Here is an 18,442-nt window from a genome sequence, read left to right as displayed (position 1 = left end):
AAGGTGTTCTTGGACTATAATTTTTGACTGGTGCTGGCTTTGGATGCCTCCTCACCTGATTTTGGTAACACCTTTCTCCTATGGGTAGACACTTGCATGTATAACACTATAACTACCATACTATAGTCGATATGTATTGGTATCAGTCAGTCTTTTTGTCAACTTGTTGCTTCTCACAATTTGGTTAGTCTCAAATCATGAAGGTTATTTATGTGCTGTTACTTTCTTTCTATTGGGTTGGTTTTCTGGGATAGATTTTACCTCTGCCTACTATATTGCTTAGAGTTTTGCTCTAGGGAAACTATAAAACTTGCTTTTTTTAGTGGTTTTAAGGTGCTGCTATTTGTCATGTACCTTGGCCAGTTTGTGTACCCATAGGTGGTGGGACTTGGTAACCTATTTTATTGATGCTAATTAGGCAACCCTTCTATCCCTTGTATTTCCATTGATGCTAGTTAGGCAAGTGTTTGTTCCTGGCTACTGCTTTTTACCTCTCGTTCAAGGGTATGAAATGACTGAATGATTGCAGTTTTAATTTTTGAATGACCTGTTTCTGATTTCATGTTGTCTTCCATTAATTGACATGATCGGAGTGCATGGTATGCGTAGTATTAGCAAAACATGGAGCAACTTGTATCCCAAAGTGCTTTTGAGTTTGCTCTGATGTTAAGTCGATGCTATCTTAATATTTGTGCTATATTAGTATTTTTTGTTTGTGGAAAGAATCCTACTTGTACAAGCATAATAAATTGTATTTGATTAGTACATCTGTCTTTACTTTTTCTTATCTGCTTTATTCAGACTTGATGTTGGTATTCATCATTTCGAAAAAGTGTTTACCATAGTTTAGCATGTTGCAAGATCGCAAATTTACCATAATTTTAGGAATACAAAATTGTGTAGAGAAATGAAAGTTCTACTATCTGTATCATTATCAAGTTTTGATTGCTTGTTTGTGCAATAAACAGGGTATCTATTGGAAGAATTAGTTATGGTCTGTTGTGAATATACCATTAATAATGACCACTCTCCTATTTGTTAATGTTTGATTGGATCTAATCACTGTGCTAATGTTCTCGGTTGTTTGGGTGAAGCTGGTCCAAGGTTTAACGGATGTGTGCTTCAAAAGCCATATCTTCACCTATTGATGTTTGTATTTTGCCAAGAACCCCTTAAAGTAATTTTAACTTGTATAGTTCTGTTATTCTTATTCCTTTAAACCCTTCTGCTGCTGCTATTCTGAGAAGGATGTGGAACTCGTCTTCTTTCTTTCCCTTCAGTTTGAAATGAATCGTTGAGATAGGACCTATGGTTAACTTGTGAAAAAGGCTTCAGTCTGTAAATTGCAATGACCCTGTTATATGATTGTTTACAACCGGGAAAATGATTATTGCTTAGCATAGTCTGTAAATTGCGATGACCCTGTTATATGATTGTTTACAACCGGGAAAATGATTATTGCTTAGCATAGTCTTATAATTCGGGCCGCTCACTTCTTTGGTTGCTCGAGCTTAATTTAATGGGTTGCCATATTTTTTTTAAATTTTTTTATTTTTAACTTGCTAAGTTAGGTATCGTTTCACCTGAATTTCATATTGACCCTATTAACTTTGAACTTATCTTATACTTCATATGTTCTTTTTTAGACGACACGATTTGACTTTTTGCACTATTCAAATAATATACTTTTATACTTTACAAAAAATAGTCATGTGTAGTCTTGTAATAATTGTCTAATTGTATAAATTTATAAGAACTTTTTTGCAAAATGCAACCAATAAAGTTCTCTTTGTCATTTACAATCTCAAACTTTTAAATTTGTAAATTACAACTTCAAAAATTACAACTTCAAAGTTATGTATCCACTTTAATTACCCAGGTTATTTTCTGGCGGAATGAATCAGAATGTGATGTCATTAATCTTATTAAAACACAATTACATAATTTTCTCTTAAAAAGAAAAAAATGAATAGTGTTATTAATTTGTTTTTGTTCATTTGGAATTATTTAATTACTGTTTGCTGCTCTTTTGGGATTTTCTCTTTTGATTATTATATTAGTGACACCGTATTTGATGTTTTACTAGAAAATAAGGGGTTGTAATTTAAAGTAAGGTATATTAATGTTGTAACTTCAAATGTTGAAGTTTGAGGTTGTAATTGGTAAATAGACAACTTTATTTAGTTTTATTGGATAAAATTTTCAGATTTATAATATCATTTTTTTTAATAATTTACTCATTGATTATTAGAGATATTTAAAGGTGAAATATTGCATTGGAAAAATGTGATTAAACAATGGTGTCAACTAAAAACTAACGGATAAAGTATTGTTTTATCTTATTGGTCCTTATTGAAAGTTATAAAAAGGTGTCCTTGAACTTATCGAGTTATATCTTATATTATTTTATCTGAAATTATTAATCCTTATTTATATTGTTAGAATAGAAATAAGTGAAAAAAAAGGAGAACTCAACTATACGGATGTGAAAATCTTATTGACCTTCTATAGTATTCCCTTCATTCCTAAAACTCTAAGGGGGTGTTTGGTTTGCGTGTTCAAGGGATGAGATATGGGTTTAAAATGATTTAAACCCATACCATGGGTTTGGTTGGAAATTTTAAGAGTTTATGAGTTTTACTAAAATAACACTTATTAATTTGAATGTAAAATTGGTAAAAAAACACTTACTAATATAATACCACCATTGCAAAACAGTACATCTATGAGTTTTAAGATAGATTTCACGTGTTAGCTAAAATTAAGAGTTGACTAACCAGTCTGAAGGCCTATGATATGATTAATGGCGGGATGTGCCAGAGTTGAGAATAATTTGTTGTTAATCAACACCTAATTCTCCGCTTTATTCATAAGAGTTTCCTAATATAATACCACCATTGTCTACTTAATAGAGAGATACAAAATAATCACTAAACATGGAATTGACGGTAATGATGAAGAAAACAAAAGTGACAAAGAACAATGTAACGTTGCTGTGAGTGACCATTTTTACAAGTAAGGTGATAAATAGGAAGGGTGTGTCACATCTACTTTTTGATAACAAGTCTGAGAACGTTAGCTGCATCGTTGATTGTCCTACATGGCTGCCTATTGTTGCCGTACTGGCTTATTCATCTCTTCGAATTCAAGCATCTTAAAGGTTGATGGTGAGTAAATTGTTGCTTTGGGGCAAAATTGGCGCATTTGGAGCATGCATATGAGGTTTTTTTAAAAGAAAGGTGAGTTCTGCAAATTGGTTAGTAAGGATGATGCTGAAGGCGAGGAGCAGGTAAATGTAAAGCTGGCAAAATCTGACACGACACGATAACGCGACACGAAAAAAGCGGGTAAGTATCGAGGTTTACGACCCATTTAATTAAATGGGTCAACACGACATGAAACGTTTAATTAAATGGGTTGGGTTAGTGTTGAGATGTTTCTAACCCGCTTATATTCGACACGAACCCGACACGACACGTTTGTCAGCTCTAATTATGTGTGTTCGGATGAACAGGATTGCAGGTAAGTTTGAGGCAACATTTGAGCCTATGAAGTCGGTGTCCCAGTCAATCCAAGTACCAAAGAATCAATTATCAATGTCTGTGGCGCTAATGACTTTCAATCAAGAAATGAATAGATCAGTTACAACTTGGAAAACTACAATTAACATTCGTCTCCTGCTTATTAATTGCCTAATTGAAGGACGGTCTGATAGGATACTACGTATGTGACTTTAAAGTTGGGGTCAATTATATTTCATCCACCCATATATCAACATTGACTGGTTATAAAACGGATTGAAGCTTGTCAATTTTTTGTGTATTCCCTGACCCATACAGGATTACAGGGGTACTACCTGGAAACTTTAGTGGTCATCTTTATATTGTAGATAGTGTTTGCGTGGCTGATGTTAATTGGATAGAGATAAGCAGATGGATTGTCTTCTTTCTTCTACCTGTGTACTGCACATTTCACACACTAGCACAAGTCTAATTAATGGCCAAAATCCCAATGAATGGATTATACAGTTTTCTAAACTAACTTAGTTTTTATTTTTTATATTTTATATTTTATATTTTTTTGGCTAATAATCCTATGGCTCATACTGTCCATTCCAATTCATTCCTGTTAACTACTACACCTCATTCTAGGCTATTACTTTCCAAGAAACCAAGGCAGATTTCTGTCTTTGCTAAGAATGCCGGTCCTTTTTCGTCATTTCGGTTAAGAAAACCGTCGGCTGAGGATTCATCATCATCATCATCATCATCATCATCATCATCATCATCCTCATCCTCGGATGATGACCAAGTTAAAAACAACAACCCCTTTCAGTTTAACTGGAGCAAGATATCTGAAGTTGATGTCAGGTCACTGATACCAGTTGTCAAAAATTCTCCAGCCTTTGTGGGCAGTAGTAGGCAGAAGGATGCTGGAACTGTATTCGTGGTTGGTGCCACCGGGCAGGCGGGTGCTCGCATTGCTCAGCAGCTATTGCGAGAGGGCTTCAAGGTTCGCGCTGGGGTGCCAGACCTTGCTGCTGCCCAAGAATTAGCTCGGTTTGCCTCAGACTATAAGGTTATTATCTCCTAACCATTTTGAGATTTGTTAGACTAAGATAAAAGTAGTCCTCTGTTCTTCAAAAATTAAATTTCTAATTTAGTGTATTTGAAAAACGTTTTGAATTTTCGACATGCCTGTTTTAAGGACTATTATTGTTACTATGAAACAAAGGAATGAGTGAAGTACGTTTATGTTAAAGTTTGGAGATCAATGCATTGTAAATAAAAAAGCAGGGACCTTTTTTTCTTTTAAGAAGTGAATAGAATCTACAAACAGTGTAGCTGATAATTTGCACAAAGAGGAGGAACAAATAAAATTTCAATAGCATTTGGGTTAAAATAGTTTATTATACTATTTACTTACAATTGAATAATTGGCAGATCATATCAAAGGAAGAACTGAAACGCTTGAATGCTGTTGAGTCCATATTCAACGATGCAGAATCAATCGCGAAAGCAATAGGGAACGCTAGCAAGGTGGTTGTTACAATTGGTTCTTCAGAGAACGGCCCTAACAAAGAGGTCACCACATCAGATGCTTTACAGGTGGTTGAAGCAGCTCAATTAGCTGGTGTAGGTCACTTGGCGATCATATATGATACTTCACCAGTTGCAACAACCAACAATGTATTAGATGGGATCTCCTCCTTTTTCAACAACCTCTTCTCACGATCTCAACCATTTACTGTAACCGAGTTATTGGAAAGAGTTATTCAAACAGATGTTCGATACACGTTCCTCACAACAACATTGACTGAGGATTTTTCCCCTGAAAGTTCTTACAATCTTGTTGTGGCTGCAGAAGGGAGTGCTGCCACAAACGACTACAAAGTAATGTAAAGTATGCGCACAAATGTAAAAAAAGAAAATGGTCACATTGTGTATGTCTTTGTGCTATCCTCTATTTTGTGTGGTTTTAATCCTTTGGTCCCTAAAATGTACAGGTAGGCGAGGTAGCAAGGTCACAGATGGCTTCTTTGGTGGCAGGTCTTTTCTCGAATACAGCTGTAGCAGAAGATAAGGTAGGTTATCATCATTCTGCACAATGATCTTACTTAAACATGGTTGGAACTTCTTTTAAACCATACTTTTAACAATTGTGACATCAATTGATATCGCGGCTCAACAACAAGATTAGAGTGACTGTCAAGGGCCAACTTGTATGAACTGACATCAACACGAACTGTATGCTTCTCACATTTTTCTTCTTTCACTATTCATTCCTCAGGTTGTGGACGTATATACAGACCCATCAGCCCCATCTAAAACTCTAGATGAACTATTCAGGTAGGGCATTGCATTGTTCTGCACTACTAACTTGACCAATATTGTTCTATTAATTGAAACTTAAGAGTAATGCATATGTTAAAAACTAATGTGTTTTCAGTGTCATTCCTGAGGATAATAGAAGGAAAGAATATGCAGAAGCAGTTGCAAGAGCAAAAGCAGAAGAAGAAGCTATAAAAGCTGCTGAGAAAGCCAGCGAAGCAGCTGAGGCTAAGAAGGAGCTCGAAGAACAAGTGAAAAAGTTGACAGAGCAAGAAGTGCGAGCTGCTAGTCTAACTGAGGATGCTAAAGAGAAGGCAGATAAAGCAGGGGTTTCATTGGATAGTTTAATAACCAAAGCAAAAGGCATGGGTTCGGGACTTTCCTGGGAGAAACTCGGGTCACAGCTTTCTAGTGCAGTAAAAAACTCAAATATCGAGATCCCAAAAGTTCAGGTTGCTACTGTGAGAGGACAAGCAAAGGCACTGAATTTGCCTGCACAAAAAGCCGTAACCAAACAAAATAATCCCAAGCTAAAATCCAGATCAAAAGCAAAACCAGCAGTAGAAGAGGAAAAACCTATCAGTAAAGAGTCGAAAAAGGAAGTAAGAAACATATTGGGTGGTCTATTCAAGCAAGAAACTATTTATGTTGATGATGTTTGATGATCATCAGAAGATCTGTTACTATCCAGAGTATCAAGTCTTCTGGTACAGTACGTTCCACGAGTCCTGGTTAATTTCTTGTATATTTATGATTTCAAGTTCTGGTTTCCTGTAATTTCATTGATGGAAAGATATGTTTCATGCTATATATGAATTTCATCCTCTCTTCCTCCTTTCTTCAGCCTAAGATTATAGGTTGTAACTTGCAGGAAAAGAACCTGGAAATCTAAACTACTATAGAGTATAGAATTACTCAATAATAATATGCATGATGTCCTTAACTTAATCTGTTGTGTCCTTATTTATAAGATCCAAAACAGGAGCAACTCTTCATTGGTACAAGAACTCGTTTTCTAGAGTTGCATTGCACTGTGTTGTTATATTTTGATGCAGTAGCAAACCAATTCATAACTCTTATGTTAAATCTGATAAGACTTATAAAAATTCTAGTTTCTTTAAGATCTGTTTTATAACAATCTATGCCATATTTGTAGTCGTTATCTCATACTGAGGGTGAACAGCAAGCAACGTTACCAAAAAAAATTGAACAAATTAAGACAAAGTGTGCAAAGAGAAATGTTTTAACGCCAATGTGTATCTTCCCTTAAATCATTGGCGTTTCAAATATTTTGGAGGCCATGTACTAACTTTAAGCGAAATATCAGGTGACCTTGTACCAACACGCGGTCACACACACCCCGAGCCCTGTCATGCAGTTAAACCCTTGTGTTTCACGAGAATATTATTCACTTAGCCTGAAATGCAAATTTTCATTCCTTATATGAACTGTGTACATATGGTATGGGCAGGTAGCGCGCAATGAATAACAACTCGAAACATCCAAGAAAATCCTTGTTTTTGGTCACATGAAATATAATTGGTGCCAATCAAGACAAGTAAAGCTAAACGAGGAGCTTCCCTAGTCCCCTTTACATCTGCAACAAATTTTCAAGTTTAAAAGCTACTCCTACATAATTAATTAACCTTCACATGTATTATAACCAAACTCATAAGCAACATAAATCATTTTGCATTTGTGCATGATATAAAGTTAGAAACACTTAAAACTCTTTTAACAACCTAAATTATACGCGCGTAGTACTATATTATATACATTTTGATCTTAGTATTTGTGTTTAAAACCTTTGAAATTCCGATCCAAAAATGTTAACCCAACAACAAAAGATCACCTTGTTACCAGACAAAGATATAATCTCTTTATACAAACCACTTATTTTGATAGGTATTTTCTTCTTCTTATTCTATACTTTGTTATCTAATCGTCACATAGATCATCAATCACCACAATACATAGCTAAATCGAAACAAACCATTTATCCTTATCAGTACAATACAAACAACACAAATGACCCTACAAATATCAATCACATTGTCATAGGGACATCAAGCACAGTGGATTTATTAAGGTATAGAAAACCCTACATCGATTCTTGGTGGCGACCTAATGTAACCAAGGGATACCTATTTCTTGACCGCGAACCAACAAAGTTCCTCCCATGGCCTTCTTCTTCCATTCCATATCGAGTTTCTGAGAGCACGTTGAAGTATAAACCTTATGACAAACATCCAACAAAGAGTAGTATCCGGATGTTTAGAGTAATCGCAGAGACTTTTAGAGAAGCATCAAGGGAAGAAGGAATTAGATGGTTTGTGATGACAGATGATGATACTATACTTTTCATAGATAACTTGGTAGATGTGTTGCAAAAATATGATCATAGGAAGTACTTTTACATAGGGGAGAATGCAGAGTCTGTGTTGTCAAATTTTGATAACTCTTTTGAGATGGCCTTTGGTGGAGCTGGTTATGCCATAAGTTATCCTCTTGCTGAGGCCTTGTCCAAGAATGTGGATGTTTGTATTAAGAGATATCCAACTACTTTTGGGAGTGATCATCTTATGCAGTCTTGTGTAGCTGATCTAGGAGTCTCTCTAACACATGAAAAGGGGTTTCATCAGGTAAGTAATTAACCATCAATCTTTAATTTAATACAAACTACTCCATCTGTATTTTGTTACTTTCTTTTTAAGGTTCCGTTTGTTTCAACATAAAACATTTCAAAGGATGATTTTCATTTGTTTGTTTCCTCATTATAAAGAAAAAGAACATAGAAGTGGAAATGAGAGGAGAGAAAAGGAAATGTAAGGGATTAGAGCGGAAAACAAAGCGTTCCTTTTGCATATATATATGATACTTGGTATGATATAACTTTTGATGTTGATGGTATATATTATATATACATAGATTGATCTCCACAAAGACTTATGGGGGTTTTTATCGGCGCACCCACAAGCTCCAACCGTATCTCTTCACCACCTGGAGGTGGTTGATCCGTTGTTCCCGTGCATGGATCGAATAAAGGCAGTAAACCAGCTAATGAAAGCGGCCAAAGTAGATGAATCTAGACTTCTACAACAAACAATTTGTTACGACAATACTAAACATTGGTCATTCTCTATAGCATGGGGTTACACAGCTCAAATATACGAGAAAATCATACCTCCGAGTATACTAGAAATGCCTCTAGAGACATTTGTTCCGTGGCGAAAACCTCCAAAACAGCCTTACATGTTTAACCCACGATGGTTCCCTAAAAACCCTTGTGATATACCTCATCTTTTCTTCCTCCAATCCGTTGAGATAATCAACGGGGATAATCAAATACTGACAACATACACTCGAAGAACAACCAGGGATTTGCCACCTTGTTCGCGATCATCACCAGATATTCCTAATTATATTACCAACATTATAGTTATTTCTCCTACTACCAAATATATTGCTCAGGTATATCATTAACTTATTTACTTATCGTCTCCAATCAATGAATCTTACAATTTATTTATATTAATTTGTTCATATTTACTTTATTAACAGGGGGGAAGTAGACGAGAATGTTGTGACATTCTAGATCAAGTTGAAAACAATGTTACCACGATCAAATATAGAGCTTGCGCGGATAATCAAATATCGTGAGCCGATTGATATTCAATACTATATATTTACATGTACTCCCTATTCTTCTTAACAGAATACATGTATATTGGTGAAACACAAGTCTAATATACAACTACAACATTCATTTTTTTATACAGGTATTACTTTTATTTAATCACTATTTTTTTTTTTTATCAATACTAGAGTTGGCAAAATATGGTTTATGCACCCGGGTGCACAATGCTTACAGTGCACCCTGTTTTTAAATGAACATATAGTTCAAATACAAAGAACATATTGTTCAAATCCATACAACATATAGTTTAAATATTTCACTAGTACATGTACATTGAAATCATTCTCAATGTTCTTTAGATTTTCAATAAATGTTGAACATGGTGCACAATGAGCACTGTCCACCAGGGTGTATAATCCAAATTGCGCTAGAGTTGGTACTCATATGTTGTTTCCAATATGCGCAACCCAATTTAAGATTTATTGCATATGTTCACCTTCTTTTTCCCTTATATGGGGTATATATAGAGGCGTGATACACCGTTGGTAACCAACGAGTAATTTTACCCCTACCTAAACCATTTTCGTCATTATATTTCACGTGTTGTTGTTGACAACTCAACAAAGTAACTTCAAAAGTTACTACTTCTTCCCTGCCCTTCTCTAATGGAGGCGGTACCTTCCTTCTCTTTCATATCTCCTTCTTCTCCGACAACACCATTGTTGATCTCTTTCTTCTCTGACAACGCCATTGTTGATCTCTTTCTTTACTTCAACAACATCACCAATGACAGTATTTATAAAAATAATGACAATATTCATACTAGAAAATATAATTATTCTAGAACACATCTAGAAAACAAAAACAAAACCAAAAGTAACCAAATAATCAATGACGAAATTTAATACAACAATGACATGCAATAACCAAATAATCATTGACGGAATTTAATGCAACAATGACAGAAACCAAATAATCAATGACAATATATCTCAATGACATATTGTAGCCATATATACAATCATTCCAATTCCAAGATCTAACCATTATGAAAATCATAATAATGTTAAACATACACAAATTTACACAAGTGATGTTAAATCCACATGAATTTGTTGAAATTCACAATTGTACAATAATACTTACCTCATCCTCATCCACAAAATTAAAAGCACAAATGATGCAAAGAAATCAAGAAGAATGTGATTCAGTCAAATGGGTTATATGATATATGCGTTTTATATAGAGTTTTTACCCCCGTCCCTTAGTACTTTTTGATCTCAAATGAGCTCTTCGGAGCGATTTTAGTACTAATGTGCTCCTTGTAGTGTGTTTGTAGTTTCAGGTTCATCATTGTAGGAATTAGCATATTTTTGTGCATTTCCTACTCGTTTGAATCAATACAAGAGATTATATACTTTCGAGAGCGCAAACATTGAGTTGGAAGAATTTTCATGCAAAGCGAATAGTGAAAGAAGTAGAAAACTGAATGTCGTCCACTCTTTTGATCATAACTCGAGTTATACAACTCCAAATGCAGCGATTCAAATTGGGTTGGATTCTAGACTTCAAGAGCTTTCCAACGAGTGGTCACTCGCCTAATTCCGACTTATAACGAAGGAGATATGGTGTTTCTAAGATAGAGGATCGTGCAGTTTCAACACGCGCCCGATCGGGCGGGCTTCGCCCGATCCGGATCGGGCGGTTATTCTGGGCGCTGTTCTGGGCATTTTGCAACCGCCCGATCGGGCGGAATTTTGCCCGATCGGGCCGACTATCGAGCACATCGCCCGATCGGGCGAAGCGTCGCCCGATCGGGCCACGCCAACCTCCAGCGTATTTCGCGAGATTTTATTTCCGATTTTGGGCTCTATTTTGGGCAAACTATAAATACTAGCCCCTTATATTTTTAGTGACATCTTTTATTCTAGTTTTCTAATTACTTAGTCTATTTTAGTTCTCTCTATTTTCTCCAAACACTTAGTTTTAATTTTAATCAAAGATTCAAGCTTTATTATTCCATTGTTCTTCAAGTCGGTATTGTTTCTTGCTTTAATTTATCTTATTGCTTGATCATGTTTTCTATTATGTTAATTGCTTTGTTATTTATTATCATGAGTGAGTAGTTTAATTTCTAGGGTTTAGGGGATCCATGAATGCATGATTGGGATTATATGTGGACTTGATTAATTGATTGATTGATTATAATTTCTATAGCTTATTATTATTGCTCGTCAATTCTGTTCGGCCGGACTATTTTGATTTGAGTTTGATTAACCTTAGATTATGCGCCGAGAGGTATAAATATGATGTTTTTTGGTCTGTGGCTATTAGATAGGAATTATTTCTAGTACGTAGCGAGAGCCCGCTAGTTGTTCTATCCTAAGGAATTCATAAGATTCGAGAGATGCATGTTTTCCTAATTATGATTGTTCATTGATTGTTATTGTCCGTTGTCCAATCCTGCTCTGCATTTATGGTGAACCGTTGCCCTAGATTCCTTTAATATTGTTATTTTCCGATTTGATTATTTGCTTTAGTTTAATATACAAACCAATCCAACTCTTTGTTACCAGTAGTCTAGATTAGTTAATTAATAGTAGAAAGAACATTGTTTCCCTGTGGATACGATCCCTGCTTCCCTTACTATATTTTTAGTTGGTGAACGTTAGGTTTATCTTTGATAGGAGTGCGATTTAGCCTGTCAAATTTTGGCGCCGTTGCCGGGGAAACGGTTTAATTTTCTGCTACTAATTTTATGATCTAGATTATTTTCTTGAGTCTCATAGAACTTCCTGTTCTTTGAGACCATGTGTATATTTTATTTTCTTTAGTTTATTTTTTTCTTTTAATTTTTTTAATTTTTTTTTTCCCTGAAAAATATGGATTATTATTCTTTCCCTCAATTCTTAAATGAGCCTTTTTGGGTGTATTTCGATAGGCTAAATGATTTTATTGGTTACCACAATTTTAATCTTTGGGATTCTTGTGGTTTTGCTTATGGTGGTTTAAATGAGTATACAAGGAATGTGATAGAAAGTAGATTTAATGGTGATTTTCGAGCCTTGTCTTTGGATGATATGTGGGATTACTATATGTGGTTTGCAAGGGATTTGTATGAGCGTGAAATGGCGATTCATGTTACATGTGCTAATCCAAATTATGAGCATAATCTACATGTTTCTACCCCCTCTCCCTTGAATGCTTGTTATAATGAGGTGCATTCTAATGTTTATGATAATCATGTATATTCTAACGACTTATCTAACCCTTGCATGGATATCAATGTTTTGCCTCATAATTCCACTGTTGCTTCTCCCGTGTATTATTGTGAACCCTTGCTCAATCCTGTTCAACCCGAATCAGAAATCAGAGATAGCTTCTTAGAGGAATTAAGAAGATTAAACTCTGAGATTGAGATTCAGTGTACTAGATCTCAAGAGGCTACTAATGAGATTATTAAAGCTAGTAAGGCTACTCTTGAGAGATTTAGAAAAGTTCAAGAAATTATTGAAAATAATGATTCGAGTTGTGTTGGGGATGGGGGTCAACTGAGTGAACCCATAGGCAACCAAGAGTGGGAGGAGCTTATAACAGAGGCTGAGGATGAGTGGGAGGATGATGATTTGACGGTTGGATCAATGGATGAAGGATTTGTTGAAACTGAAAAGCCATATGTCATAGAGCAATTCCATGAGGAAGTTGAAGTTGATAAAACCCTTGTTGTTGTGTCAACCCCTACCCCTCATATTCCAAGTCCAACAAGGGTTATTCTTAGCCCCGTTTACACCGTCTCACTCCCCTTCTCTTTCCCCATAAAACCTTTACTTGAGTATCTTCCTCCTCCCCATGAAAATCAAAAGCCCAATGACCCAATAGAGTATGTTCCTCTTTGTGAATCTTTCGCAGGTACTTACAATACTTACAAAGAAGAGGTGGATGCTTTGCAGAGAGCTCTATATGGTGAAGAGCCTATCCACCATGAATTCCAAAACACAGAGAGAGCTATTTCATTGATCATTGAGGTTGAAGAGTCAATAGTCCGTAAAAACAACTTCCATAAGGAGAGTATGCCTACTTTCTCTTTTCCTTCCTTTTCTTATTCTTCTTTTATTGTTGTTTTTTCTTTTTGTTCTTCTTCCTTTAGGCATCCTACTCCTTACTGGCATAGAGTTCATTCGGACTTTATGCAAATATTGTTGTTGATTATCGTGCATGTCTTGTTGCACGAAAGTTGTGCGAGTGCGCATGACAAGCTTCTGCGCTCGTTCGTTGGTTATTTACTAACCAATCTCTTTGCGGGAGGCACGATTTGATGATGCTGAGACCCGAAAGGCCGAAAGCTCGGTGAACGGTGGGCACCGTATTCATGATCGGGGTCGTGGTCTGTCACTTCCCGCGCCACATAGCTCATCCAAGGCAATTGATTCGACACCAGATGGCACCATCTTTGGTGATGAGTTGTCGTGGCTCTCATCCCCTTCCTTTCGTTGTCTGTACATAAACTAAGATTGTGTAATGGGGACATTGCATCAATATAATAGGGGATGAGTATTTCACTATCCATTTATTGCTTTTCGTAGTGTATTTTTCGCTTTTGTTTGTGTGTTTTAGTATAATTTTTGAGCAAGTGTGTGTTTCATTGTAGTTTTTGGTGTTAGAGAGGTGAGAAGAGGGTATTTTACGGTTTGGACGTTTAATGCTGTGCAGGTCTAAGGCTCCAAGTTCGAAAAAGTTGAATTCAAGCTGAAACGGAGTAGTCTGCGTTTTGCCCGATCCGGATCGGGCTAGGAGCGCCCGATCGGGCGCGTGTCGATTCAAGGAAAATTTTGGAAAATCGCCCGAACGAGCGACGGTTGCCCGATCCACACAAAAGGCGAGTGAAATGCCCGATCGGGCGAAATTCCGCCCGATCGGGCGGTTGATGATGACGTCGTAGAAAGGTCAAGGAAGGATTCTGGGCTGAGAAAAGTCAATAAAACAAGGCATTGTATTTCGCCCGATCCGGATCGGGCGAGGTGCGCCTGATCGGGCGCGCACAGATTCATCGGAAAGGTTCGAAATCAGCGACAAATAAGCCACGGTTTGCTCACTTTCCTCATGATAGCCCTTGAGCCAATGAGGACATTGTCTGATTTTGCTTTGGGGGGTGTTTCACTCACTTGTACATATTAGGTATGTTTTTCCTTTTATTTTTGCATTTACTTATTTTTGTGTGTTTATTTTGGTGTGTTTAATGTTTTCTAGAGTAGTTTATTGCTTTGAAAAAAAAATACAAAAATACGTTCCGATGAATACAATATCATGCTTCCCTGTGCCCCTTTGATTGAAAATTGTTTTGATTCTTGGTATTTGATGACGAGCAATGTGGATGTGTTAGCCATGATTTGATATTCGATTGCTTTGATGCCTTAACATGAGTCAACTCTGACTAACTATTCGTGGACTTGGTGCTTAGCTAGTTGACTTGGTTAGGATGTGTGATAGCTTCCTGGTGTGTCATTGATTTTGAGTATTGGTTTGCAACTGTTAGTAGTGTTTTATGACTCATATACATGCACATTGTGGAGGACGAAGGTATTTTTCTGTTTAGGTAGCCTTCAGATTAATCTAGATACATTTGTTCCCTCCTTTTCTACCCATGTTGTTGCTTGTGCCCCTTTATTCGGTTACTAGCCATATTACAAGCCCATGAAAGCCCTATTGGTTACTAGTCCCAAGCCTAGCTTGGGGGAGCTAATAGTAAGTGAGGTGAGGGAGTTGTAGTATGCTTAGTTTTGAGCACAAAGTGAGTGTTGAAAAGGAAATAAGAGAGTTCTTCTTATCTTGTTTGTTGTTTGAAAAAGAGAAAAAAAAAATAATGAAGAGTGAAAGAGATGAGAAGAATAGAAAATATGAAGGTTTCCAAAGGGAAAAAAAGGAAATTGAAAAAAATAAAAAGTAAACGGGGACTAACTGGGTGGCTGCAGCCTCCTGTTTCCTAGATCATGGAGTCGCGCGGCATTCAGTTTTCAACGATAATGAGGAAAACTGACAAACTCGATTATTGTGATACAAGAGTAACATCCAAGGCTTAGGCTCAAGTATTTGACCACAACGGCCTTAGGTTCCCTTGTGATTCCTGTCGTGGAGATCGCTTAATGTACATCCGCAGAGTAGAGATTGAGGGTTCGGGGGACATTTACTAATACGGAGAGTGCCCAGCATTAGCCCATGCGGTGGTCCTTACTAGTTCAATGTAACGATGATGGGACGTGCGTTAGAATACATTACTAATCTAAATTGATTTTAATGCACGTATTAACTAACAAGCATCGATAGGGTGATTTAAATTAATTTAAGGAACCTAGAAATAATCCGGATTGTCCAAAGAATATCTTATTAGGCGTGATCAATAATCAAATTATGTCAACAATTTATAAAGGCCACTACAACATATAAGATCAAAGAGAGAGAAAAATATCTCCCTCTTTGATGTAAATCTCGCTCTTTTAGGCTACCAGGGCGATTTTTGGATCGCCCTCCCGTCGCCCTGTTAGGATCGTTGTATTAGCTTAGCGGGACAAGCAATATTTTTTTGCCCTCTTTGATTTCAATCAAATACGACAACTTTTTTCGCCCTCCTTGATAGAAACCAGAGAGGGCAACTTCTTTTGCCCTCTTTGATTATTTCAAGGAAGACACTCTTTTTTCCCCTTCTTGATTGGAATCAAGAAATATCTTTCGCCCTGTTTGATTGAATCAAGGAAGACCATTTTTATTTGCGCCTTCTTTGATAAATCGCCCTCATTGTTCTATTTGTATCAAATAAATTAACATACATGGGATTCGAACCCACAACTTTGTGCATTTGCACAATGCTCTTCCATTTGAGCTAATAGGTTAGTGTTACTTATCTATTAAGTAGGAATAAACTAGTTGTCCTTGTTCAGATGACAAAGCTTCAAAGTACTAAGATATCTTAACCAACTAGATACTGCTATGCAGAAGTTCCAATAATAGTAGTACATAATACAAAGTAGAAATGAAGAGGAAACCAAAACCCAAGAGATATGTACCTTTTTTAAGTTGATGTATTCACGAGCTGAATGTTTACACTAGCGCATTATAACTCTTCCAAGGGTGAGTAAGCTCTTATTAATATCCACCAGCTTCCTTGCACGCCCCTACATTTTCACAATAATCAACAGTCACTAATTCATTATCATACGATTGTCGTTTAGTAGTACGGAGTACTAAAGTTAGGATCAAGGAGAGCTTGACTAAAGACATTTGACCAGTGACAAGCAACACGTACTGTTATTCCAGTAGGAACACACACAAGAGGGGGGGTGAATTGTAATTGGAACTTTGGTAAAGTTTCTTGCGGAACTAAGAAACAATCAAGGAACAGAGAATAGAGAAGACAATAACAATAATTGTGAAAACTTCTTGACACTAATCAAGAAGAGAATTCCTTTTATTATAGTAATGCCTCGATTACAATAATCTCTCCAACACAAGTTCCTCTCAAACTTGTGTTCCTCGCAGTAATCTACTCTGATTACAGCTCTTTCACTTCTCTCTCTCAGACTTAAACTCTAAGTCTCAACAAGATAACTCTATCCTTACTAATACAAAATACAATTCGTATTTGGATAACTCTAGATATTAATGATGCTTTGGTGTATATATGGCACTTAGGAACTTGGGATTAACTAGGACACAAACTGTTTTTTAGAAAATCTTTGACAATGCGTTTTTAGGAAAGCAAGAACTCTTAGAAAGTTTGTGTGTTTTGTTTCAGAAAACTTCTTTGCCTTATATAGAATTTTGTCCTTAGGGTTTGTTTCCTTCGAAAACTCAACTGCCAACAACTGACACTTTGATTGTCACGTCCCTAGACTTGAGGAACAAGGGGAGACCACTTCCCACACAACTTCCTCAACTGCTGGACGTGTCTAAGACTATGTCAGTCACTGTTTGTTTTGAAAAGAATGTTTCTTTATTTTGTCAAAATATTTAGGAGAAGTTTTAGGAAGATAAAAACTGTTTTTATTTAATTGTGATAAAAATCTAATTTTTTATTAAATATGAAAAGATATTATATTTAAAGTATTTTCCTTAAAACTGTGTTGCTTGATATTTTGACAAAAAACACGAGTAATCCAAGTTCCTCTAGTTCCTTATATACCACTTAACATATTAATATATTACATATAAACTAAGCAAGATAAACTACCTAGACGTATATGTCTTTCCTTTGGTGAGGCATTCAACTCTGAAGCTTCACTTGTTCCAGCACAGGAACATTAATGAGTTCCTCTAATGTTTAAATAGGAACTCGTGGCCATGAGTCTGCTATAGTTCTTGTGAGTATTAGGAACTCTTGATATGCAACTGTGTTGCTTATCTTGTGACTTCAAACTGGAACAGGTACAACTTCCAGCTCTGGAACTCTAGTGACTGTCCCAAGTGTATACCAGGAACTTCACCATTCGATTCAAGTTCCTATCCTAATAGAAACTTGGGCATTTACCTGTCCAAAGTCATTGACAACCATAATCAGGAAGTTTGCAATATGTGTGTGTCATCAACCAAAACATAGGGACAACACGTACCCTACCCAGCTAATTAAGTAGCTATATATAAAGACTCCTAAAATGTATGTCAACTTTCATTGACAAATTAACTCTAGAGCCCTAACATTAACATATATAATCTTCCATTTATCATTAACAGAGATTAAAAGAGGAACCCCATTAATCTCTATTACACACCCTATTTGTAAGAGATCAAGAAACTCACAAGTACAGGAAATGGAGACCATATACCATGCACAAGCCAAGAACATGGTAGCATATCTGCACGGTGAAAATCCCGAACAATCTTGAATATCAAAAAAAAAAAAAGAAATAGCCAGAAATAAGAATGATAATTTCACCTGTTCCGCAGTACACAGAGGCCCGATTCCGTTGCAAGGTTTAGGCTTGAT

General features: G+C 36.3%; 2 protein-coding genes across 2 annotated transcripts; both read left to right on the top strand.

Moving 5' to 3' along the window:
- The first annotated feature begins 2,382 nt into the window (after positions 1-2,382).
- LOC110787678 (protein PLASTID TRANSCRIPTIONALLY ACTIVE 16, chloroplastic) lies at positions 2,383-6,661 on the top strand. Its single transcript, XM_021992320.2, has 6 exons — positions 2,383-3,347; positions 3,515-4,578; positions 4,944-5,393; positions 5,507-5,584; positions 5,791-5,849; positions 5,950-6,661. Exons 2-6 carry the CDS (start codon positions 4,096-4,098, stop codon positions 6,491-6,493), a joined length of 1,614 nt encoding a protein of 537 aa, XP_021848012.2. The 5' UTR covers positions 2,383-3,347; positions 3,515-4,095; the 3' UTR covers positions 6,494-6,661.
- A 996-nt stretch (positions 6,662-7,657) lies between these two features.
- LOC110787664 (uncharacterized) lies at positions 7,658-9,491 on the top strand. The gene is made up of 3 exons (XM_021992299.2): positions 7,658-8,473; positions 8,760-9,302; positions 9,393-9,491. The coding sequence occupies exons 1-3, from the start codon at positions 7,658-7,660 to the stop codon at positions 9,489-9,491; spliced, it is 1,458 nt and encodes a 485-aa protein (XP_021847991.2).
- The last annotated feature ends 8,951 nt before the right edge of the window (positions 9,492-18,442 follow it).

The sequence above is a fragment of the Spinacia oleracea genome, chromosome 6, assembly GCF_020520425.1.
Source record: "Spinacia oleracea cultivar Varoflay chromosome 6, BTI_SOV_V1, whole genome shotgun sequence".
NCBI classification, from domain to species: Eukaryota; Viridiplantae; Streptophyta; class Magnoliopsida; order Caryophyllales; family Amaranthaceae; genus Spinacia; species Spinacia oleracea.
Note: the sequence above shows the minus strand (reverse complement) of the source record. Positions and strands in the feature narration are given on the sequence as shown.